The sequence below is a fragment of the Rhinatrema bivittatum genome, chromosome 4 (genome assembly GCF_901001135.1).
Source record: "Rhinatrema bivittatum chromosome 4, aRhiBiv1.1, whole genome shotgun sequence".
Classification (NCBI taxonomy): domain Eukaryota; kingdom Metazoa; phylum Chordata; class Amphibia; order Gymnophiona; family Rhinatrematidae; genus Rhinatrema; species Rhinatrema bivittatum.
In genome coordinates, this window is record NC_042618.1 from 209,093,190 (window position 1) to 209,103,323 (window position 10,134).

The window sequence follows — 10,134 nt, forward strand, 5'->3', positions numbered from 1 at the left end:
CAGAATGCAGCAGCAAGACTATTAACAGGATCCAGGAAATATGATCACATTACACCCTCGCTAATGGCACTGCATTGGTTACCGGTACAATCCAGGATCTACTATAAAGTAATAATGATAATATTCAACATCGTTCATTCCAACACCACCAGACTGTTAGGAATTACACTACAGCCCTACAATCCTAAATGAACACTAAGATCCCAAAATAAAGGATTACTGAATATTCCCACAATATGGAACACACATTTGACACAAATAAGAGATCGAGCATTCTACATAGCGGGTCCAAAGCTATGGAATTCCCTACCAGAAACACTACATATTTTACTAGATAGAAAGAAATGTAAAAGTGAATTAAAAACATGGCTATTCATAAACACTTATAATTTAACTTAAAAACTCAGAATATATGGAGCCACAAAGGAAAGAAGGACAAATGATAATTGCATCTTGAAGAATAAATCAAATGAGAGAACGCATGATTCTCAAACAATCCACAGACTAAGATATGAAAAATACCATTTTATTTGTGATTACCCACACTCCTTGCCTTATGTGCTAGTTGTAATTCCATATATCCCAGAAATCTTTAGATATATGGAAATTAATACTTACATATGAATACCAACATAGTAACCAATTTTTTTGTTTATGTTTGTTGAATTTATAGCTATGAATGTCATCTTGTAAACCGTTGTGATCTGTACATGGATAGTTGGGTAGCAAAAGTATGCACTGCTTATGGGAGAGGCAGTCTTGGGGGGGGGGGGGGGGGGGGGTGGAGTTTACATGAGTGTGAGGACAGCTAGGAGGGGTAGCCTTGGTGAAAAAGCCAGGCTTTAACTGTGCAGCGGAATCACAGGGTATGAATGGGCCTGTCCAGCCTCCCTGGGAAGAGATTTCAAGAGTGTGGGGATGAACTGAGAAGGAACATTTCCAAGTGCCTGCCAGTTTAGTGCCTTGGGGAGTCTTCAGCCCTACTCTGTGTTCTGTCTTTTAAACAGTGATCAGTTTTGTAATTTCCTGAGGAGTCTCTCATAGGGGACTTATCTGGGTAACTTTACCTGGATAACTTAGCTGCTAACTGGTTTACTGAACATGGGCCTGTATGTTACTGTGGTAAGGTGCTTGGAAGAGAATCACATCTGACTTCTATGAAGGCTTTTCCTGTTCATTAATAATTGTAATTTTTTTGCTGAGGATACTACAGAGATGTTTAGCATAGTAACATAAGAAACGACGGCAGCTAAAGCCCAAGCGGTCCATATTCAGAAGCATGTAGCCGGATAGCTCAGAAGGTTTGTCTCTTGTGCATTTCTGCAGCTGTCTCCCTCTCATCTCTGTTTCTTCATTTTGCTGTCTTTCCCCCTTCCTTCCATCTCTCTTCCTTTTCATCTATTCTCCTTCATCACTACCAGGTTGCCTGGATCCATGGCAATGGGTTGAGTTGGGGCTAGGAGTTGCTGCAAGGAATATAGGACTACTGCATAGATGGCGATGGGTTGGCTGGATAGGGCTAGGAGATCATTTAAAGGGATACACATCTTTCTGGTTTCAGGATCTCAGGAAATGCAGCTTCCAGCAAGAATATAAAGGATGGGGTGTGTGCTCAGATTGAAAAGAACTTTGCTAAAGCCAAATGGAAGGTAAGAGAATAACCGCTGTTGCATAATGTACTGAAGGCTCAGAGAGATGTACACACACAGTCCCTGCAGGAAACACCTGTAACCCCTATGTACTCTACTGAGGGCTCAGAGAGATGTATGTATACACAGTCCCTGCAGGTAACACCTGTAACTCCTACTGCGTACTTTGCTGAGGCCTCAGAGAGATGTACACACACAGTCCTGCAGGTACCACCAGTAACTCCTATGTGCTGAGGCCTCAGAGAGATTATGTATATACAGTCCCTGCAGGTAACACCTGTAACTCCTACTGCGTACTTTGCTGAGGCCTCAGAGAGATGAACACACACAGTCCCTACAGGTGACTCCTGCAATCCCTGCTGTGTACTGTACTGAGGGCTCAGAGAGAAGTACACATACACTCTCTGCATTAACACCTGTAACCTATGCTCAGAGAAATGTTTACAGAGTTTGCAGGCATGCTGATTCTGCAGAAATGCAAGCTCATTTTCAAAGGAAACACCGAGCAGAGCTTCCCTTTTACAGTTCAGCCGAAGGGTTGGGAGACAGCAGTCCGCTGTAGCAGCTCTCGTTTTCACCTACTTACATTTGCAAATGCACCCACAGAAAGTCTACAAAGGGCTTTCAGACAGCCCTCAGTGGTCCTCAGAGTTACCATGTATAGCCGTGACAGAGTATAGATAGGGAAACCAGGGAAAAAGCACAAAACAAGGCCCCAGGGATGAAGAAGGAAAAGGTATAACAAAAAGAGGAAAGAAGAAAGTTTCCCTGGCATGGAGCTTGGGAAGGAGGAGGGACCAAACTCCACCCAGTCAAACTCCACCCAGGTTGGCCTAGAACGGAAGAGCAAGGAGAAAGGTGGTGGAGACCCAGCAAGGAGCATGAGGAGGTTGAGAGGTTCAGTAGTCAAAGAATTTAAGAAAGCAGGGCAAACAGAGGGAGCAATAAATCTCTAGAGATGGTAGGCCCAGGAGAAGCACGAAAAGAAGACCAGGGCTGGAGCTCCAGGCCAGAGACTACTACTTATCACTTCTGGGTACTCAACCTACACAGCATTATCCTGGAAGGATTTATTTACACAATTTATATTTGTCTAATCCACAAGTTTTAGCAGATTACAGCAAGAAATAATACTTGAGAAATACCAGAGAAACACAGGCCCGGCTAGAGAAGTACTGTTGGCCAGAGCTTACCCAAGACAAGAGGGGCCAGGATGGAAGCCAGATATATCAACAACCGGGACTGAGACGCCTAAAAAAAGACCGCTGCTACCCACTCTGTGACAGTAATCCATGTTGTGGGCCCACAGCAATGTACATGCAGGGGGATAAGTTTTCAAGTGATTTGCCACAAGTAAACCAGTTGTTGCAGACAAGAGCCAATAATGTGGCCCTGATACTAACAAGTTTGCCCATCCTTAGGGGTAGATTTTTAAAAACTGCACGATCGCGTACTTTTGTTTGCACAGGAGGCGCAAACAAAAGTACGCTGGATTTTATAAGATACGCGCATAGCCGCGCGTATCCTCTAAAATCCTGGATCGGCGCGCGCAAGGCTGCCGATTTTGGGCAGCCGGCGCGCGCCGAGCCGCGCAGCCTGCCTCCGTTCCCTCTGAGGCCACTCCGAAATCGGAGCGGCCTCGGAGGGAACTCTCTTTCGCCCTCCCCTCACCTTCCCCTCCCTTCCTCTACCTAACCCACCCCCCCGGCCCTATCTAAACCCCCCCCTACCTTTATCCATGGATTTACACCTCCTGGAGGGAGACGTAAATCCACGCGCGCCGAGACCCGACCCGGGGCGGTTCTGGAGGGCGCGGCCACGCCCCCGGAATGCCCCAGCCCGAAACCACGCCCCCGGGCCCGCCCCCCAAACGCCACATCTCGCCCCCAAAACGCTACGTCGTTCGGCCCCGCCCCAACACGCCCCCTTCCAAAAACCCCGGGACTTGCGTGCGTCCCGGAGTTCTGCGCGCGCAAAGCCCTGCTCGCGTAAATCCGCCCGGATTTACGCGAGCAAGGCTTTTAAAATCCGCCCGTTACTGTATAATTGACTGTGTGCTCAGAGAGATGTGCACAAACAGACCCCTCAGATGCCACCTGTAACTAGCATTGTCTGAACTCCGTACGCTGTAAAGGGAGCATTTTCTCAATCAAAAATGTGCTCTGAAAATGAAAGTATGAAAATGGACTCTCTCCTACGTATATCAATCAGTATATATTTTGGTTTTCAGAGAGATGATTTCTTTGTCTCTTTTTTTTTTTTTTTAACAGAAAGCAGTCCGAGTCACCACCATGATGAAACGACTTCGTGCCCAGGAGCAGGCTAAGATGATGCTTCCCAATGAGGCCACGGAGAGCACGGCTCCTGCAGATGGCACAGCCACCAGCGTCGCTGTGGATGCACAGCCTCTTCCAGAATCCAAAGCCCCGGAAGACGAGATCACTTCTGTGCAAGTGGAGAACCCGGGCCCAGCAGAGGCCTCGCCCACATGTAACGGGGAAGAAGCTGCCCTGCAGAAGCCGACCAAGGAATCTTGGAGCGAGGGGGGGACTGGCTGAATCTGAGAGCAGGGAGGAGGGCAGAAAAAGCTACCACTTAACTTCCTTTGTAAATAGAGCCAGTGGCCCTGCACCATCAACCATCGCTTTCTAAGTGGGACAGGCCATCTCCCAGAGAAGCATTGTTCTTCCCCTGGAAAACACCAGTTTGCTTTCAGCAATGCAGCACAGCAGAAAATACGAATCGTGGCCATACCTCTTTCTTTCTGTGCTTCACCTCTTTTCTATCTCCCATCCTGTCTAGAGCTAGATATATATATATTTTATATTTTATTTGTTGAAAAGTTCATATAGACAGATTCAGAAAAAAAATGAGTTGCATGTTCACGTTAGTTTAGCTCTTCATTCTAGTAATATTATTTCCTGACAAAACCTCCATTCCTACACCTTCCCTGCTAGAATCCAAAGGAAGAAAATGAAAGTGGGAATCTGTTTTCTTTCTTTCTCTCTTGCCCTTCCTATATGCTCTGTCTGCTTCATTATAATCCTGCCCTCCTCCCTCATGTCTGAGGGGAGAAGTACCCAGCAATTTCCCTCTGCTGTCGGCCAAATTATTGCTCCTGTTTTCTTTCTCCATTCATTTATAGCTGCCAGTCTTGGCCCAAAAGGGTCAAGTTTTGCAGACAGAATATTCTGAAGTTGTCAGCACAGGCAAAATTGGTGCAGGACCGTGGAAACGAATTCTCCGGCTAAATTCCCAGAAACCCTGTTCAGCAGCAGTTGGCACTGCTGATCGTCCGTAGGAGGTGAGTGAGCTAAAAGGGGTTTAGAGGGGAGCCCTCAAGAGTGTACCATAGCTTCACATCCAGCCCTGACTGGCACATATTAAGAGCATAAGTACCATGCTGAGTCAGACCCAATGGTCAACTGAGCCCAGCATCCTGTTCTCTGCCAGTAGCCAATCTTGGTCAATTGCAGGAACCCAGCAGATGCTAAAGAAGTCCATTTTGTTGTTGCTCACTCCCAGATGTAAAGGATAGCAATTCCCAAGTCTGTCTCTCAATCTGTCCTCCAGAAATGTGTCCAAATCTTTTTTTAAATCTAGTTCTACTATATGCCTTGACATCCTCAAGCAACAAATTTCACAGCTTATGTATGCTTTGACTGAAAAAAAAAACAAAAAAAACTTTCTTAAATTAGAAATACTTCTTAACCCCCTCCTCGAATGAAAATAGATTGCCTGACGCAGTGTACAATAAAGAAACACTTTTAATCCAATAATACAAATAAAGCTATCCTATACCGTCTCTCGCTAGAGGAAACAACCAAATCTTCAACTTTTTCCTAAAGTCAGGTAATCCAGTTCTAATTGGATATAAAGAGGTAGCTTGCTCCAGAGCCGAGGAGCCGCAACAGAGAACTCACTGACCTTTTAACAGTCTTGCTAGTGCGAACAGCAAGCATAGCGGTCTGTGAGGTTCAAAATTCCCAGTAGATGTACATCAGTGTAGGTTGTCCCTTAGAGAGATAAAGGACCATTATCTATCATCAGCCTATAGACCTGAGCCATAATCTTAAAATGAACTCAGCCATAATGAACCCAGCGCATCCAATGTAAATCGCAGCCTTACAATTGACCTACGTGAGCAACCCCAGATTTAAGTTTTTTTCTAAATTTGCAACCAGTTTCATAGCATGTCCCCTAGTTCTGCTACTATTTGAAAAGGAAAATAGCTTATTTGATTTTTCTACATTACTAATGATTTTATAAATCTCAGATGCCCTTTCAGTTGTCCATTCTCCAAGAGGAAGAGCTGCAACTTGTTAAGCCTAAGGAAGATGTTCCATTCACTTTAACATTTTTTGCTTTTTTCTATAACTTTTTTGCCATATCTTTTTTTTTTCCCGATGGCAAAAAACACAAGCAATGCTACTAATTACTTCATGGCTATTAGTTACGTCTCGGCAGAAGGGAAATGATTTGGAGATTATTTTTGTATTTAAATATCACTCAGTTTTTAAGAATATTGAAGTTGATTGTGATATTTATATCACCTTATGCTATTTATCTCACGTGACTATGAATCCAAATTGGTAGACGTTTTTTTCTGGTAGAGTGTTTCCAGAGGTTTTTTCTCATATGATTGTCCCCATACGAGCACAATTAAGTGATATAAGTAACTGATAGCACTGCTTGTGTTTTTTTGGTTTTTTTTGAGTGCGCGCATTTTTTTCCGAGCTAGTTGGGATTTTTTTTTGTTGATTGTTCTCTGCAAAACAGAGTAGGTGGAAACCCAAAATCATTAATATACTAATATAACAATAGTAGTGATTTGGAAAAAGTTCAAGTCCTCAAATCTCAAAGAGTTGTTCAAGGGATATTTTATTCATTTAAAGAAGACAACATTTTAGTGAATAGTGTTCACGGTCTATGCCTGGCTTCTATATTTTGTTCACACAAATACCCACACACAAAAACTGTGTATTCCAATACACCACAATGTAAATATTTGAAAAACTTAAACAAACAAAAGGAACGCAGGATTTATTAAAAGTAATTCAGACCCCTATGACAAACTAGATGGTACAATATATGCCTACTCGTGAATAGAGGGTCTTACATAAGTATTTCGGCGACAGAGTGCTGTATAAGAAAGAGACCAGTACATTATTTCGTTGGTATTGTTTCTATATTTTGTTTACATGACCCATCTTCACGTTCTCTCCCCTCTGACATCATCGCTATCTGTTTACATGTTGCTGTCACGTGACCCCATTTTTGACCCCCTTTTCACAAAATTCTTCTGTAGCAGTGATTAATACAAAAAAAAACAATTGGTATAGAATATTTCCTGAATCTGGGACTGATCTCTGCTGAACTTCCCTGGTTACCATTGAGCCACTGATAAATGCTGTTTGAGGAGGGGGGGGGGGGGGGGCGGGGTTTCCCCCAAATGTAAAGGTGAATTTTAAAAGCAGGGCAAGCTCCAAAATCGGGAGATAGGCATACATGTAACACGTGCGTGCTTCCACCCAATTTTATCAGCTGCCCACATGCACGCACAAGTCCAGATGTACGAATGTCTCACATCGGGAATAAAAGGGGCTTAATGTGGGTGGGGAATGGATGTTTCAGGACATGGCCAAGAGATATGCACTCAAGTACCTAAGCGCCCGCCCAGGTATATTTGTTCGCACATTTACTTCTGCTATGGAAGAGGTGTAAGTCTTAATAAAACTATTTCCAGGCATCTATATAGTGTTTGAGGGGTATGAGTTAACCAAGAGGGAGTGCAGGCTAAAGAACCAGGGGAATTTGGAGGACCTAGCTATAGACTGGGCAAACTGGTGAAACTGGTCATGGTATGGACACATGCCTGTTATAAAATTCCCCTATTTGTTCAGCTCAAACCCATTAAGCAGCTGTGCATGCCCACTTGTAAAATTAGGCGCACACATATGCGCGCCAGGGCTATTTTATGACATGCACACGTATGTCCATGCAGGATATAAAATTGCCGTGTATCTGACCACGCACCCACACATGTATATGTGTGCCCCACTTGAAAGTTACCATCCCTTTGTGCAACCCACTTAACAATAGTACAGTCTGAAGAGGATACATTAGAAGCTGCAATATCTGGACTCAATAAGGCAACAGGCCATTCTAATCCACTTATGATATAAATCTACTGCCTTAATACGTTGATGAGTAAAGCATGGGATAGGTCTAAAATCTTATTGAAATCAAGACACAGCAAATCCCCATTATCCGGCATTCATGGGGAATAGTCCAGGCTGGTTAATTGACTTGGAGGGTTCTCTCTGTAGCCCCACTGCTTTTCTTCCCTTACCTTTAAATGTTCATTAAGATTATATTAAAAATTTCTTGACAGCAGTCCCAGCGATCTTCATTCATCCATGGCTCAGTGTGCTGCTAAGTGCTGTGGGGCTGTAAAGAAGCAAGGTGCAAACACACTGCCCACCCCATTGATGTCCTCTTCCCTCTCTCCTCATGCAGTCACCCAGTAAAAAAAAAAAAAGCCGCTTTGTTTGGTTGAGTGTTAGGTAAATGAGGCTTTTACTGTATACTGTACTTAAGCCCTACTGTTTCCCTCTTACCTACAAGTCATTTTACTCTGTAGTAGAAGGGAATTAGGTTGGTTTGGCCTGACTTATTCATCAGAAATCTATAGTGGTTGCTTCATAGCACCTTTTTATACAAATTGACTGATGTCTTGTTCCAGTACCTTTTTGGGTATTGAATTTAAGCATTTGTTACTACCCATAACAGAAGGCATGAGGATTACTACCCTTAACCAGTTAGCCTTGATATTTTTGATGCAACTGCAACATTTCTCTCTGCTTCCATGATGGGGGCAAAAAGGAGAATTGGATTCAGACAACCACCCCCCACTGGGCCCCCAACGTTTACAATTCGGGGTACGGATATGCAGACATTAGGGAAAAAGCACAGGACTGCTTCTACGGCCAAGTCCAAAAGCAAAGCACATTCAAGCAGTACTGTCTGAATTATCATGAAGGCTGCTCACCCTATAAAAATGTTGCTAGTTATAGGTTTGATAGTTGCTCAATTTTGATTGAAAAATATTACTACCCTTAACATAAGGCTTGGGCGTAACCCGCGCAGAGCAGCAGTGTCTACTCTTAACAGAAACATGGGGGTAAACTGCACAGGGTGACAGTTACTGTCATAATAACCTTGCTGGGCAGACTCGAAGGACCATTTTTTCTTTTTCTGCCATCATTACTATACCACACTGGGCCAAACCAATGGTCTCTTGAGTCTAGCAACTTGTCTGACAGTTTCCAATCCAGATGAGTTGGAAGTAACTGGCAGATCCTAATGGGGATATTCATTCCCTGTTGTTCACTCCCAGAACCTGGGGTTCCCCAAGCCTACATGGCTAACAGTTTTTAGTAGACCTATCTTCCAGAAAGTTGGGCAGTTTTTTTTTTTTAATGTATCTTCCAACAACAAATTCCACAGCTTAATTATGCATTCACTATAAAAAATAAAAAGACCATTACATTTGTTTTAAAATCTTCTGTTAATTTGTTTCATGGCGTGTCCCCTAGTCCTAGCATTATTTAAAAGGCTAAATAAATGTTCCTTATTTATTGTTCCACAATGTTCATGATTTTATAAACTCCTTTCATGTCAGTCATCTCTTCTCCAATCTGAAGAGCCTTAACCTGTTTAACCTTTTCTCATAAGGGAGTCCATTCCATCTCTGTTATTTTTGTCACCTTCTCTGTATGCTGTAGCTTTTTGAGATGGGGGAGACCAAAACTGTACATAGTATGCATATGTGGTCAAGCCATGGATTAGGACATAGGCATCATGATATTCTTACTTTGATTCTATATTTTTTCCGACTAATTGCTTCTGTTATATTTGCTGCCTTTTTTTTATTTTTTTTAATCACTGCTGAACACTGAACTAAGGATTGCAATGTGGTCCATGATGACTCAAAGGCTCTCCTGAGGAGTAGTATCTCCTAATATAGAACCCAGCACTATGTACATATAGGGGGCCATAATCAAAAGTTTTGATGTGGTAAATGTGTGTTCAATCATGTAAAACAGTTTCAAAATTGCACTTCTGTTAACATGGCTAAAAGTATGTGCATTGGGCCTGATATTAAAAAGCATTTACACAATTAAAATTTGGTTTTTCGCATGTAAATACTCTTTACTCAAGTGGGCTTTTGAAAATTGCTACAGTATACACCATTTAATTGTCCATAGGGTTTACTTAATGTATTAGTGGCTTTTGAAAATTGCTATGATGTTACATTTAGGCGAGTAACTCCTTTGAAAATTGCATCCCTTGTGTGCTATAAACTTCACCAGAAGTGGGCGGCTAGGGCCTAGACAAGTTTGTGCAACAATTTCATTTTGAAATCCTTATGCATACTTTCCGGCACCTACTTCATACCTGCTCTCACTCCCCAGGTACAAAA

General features: G+C 42.9%; 1 protein-coding gene across 1 annotated transcript in view; it reads left to right on the forward strand.

Moving 5' to 3' along the window:
• CAMKV (CaM kinase like vesicle associated) overlaps positions 1–8,190 on the forward strand; it is a 239,817-nt gene extending 231,627 nt beyond the window's left edge. The window contains exons 10-11 of the mRNA XM_029599639.1: positions 1,562–1,649; positions 3,920–8,190. Coding sequence (XP_029455499.1) covers positions 1,562–1,649; positions 3,920–4,207 — 376 coding nt within the window. The 3' untranslated portion in view covers positions 4,208–8,190. The remainder of the gene's footprint in view (positions 1–1,561; positions 1,650–3,919) is intronic.
• The last annotated feature ends 1,944 nt before the right edge of the window (positions 8,191–10,134 follow it).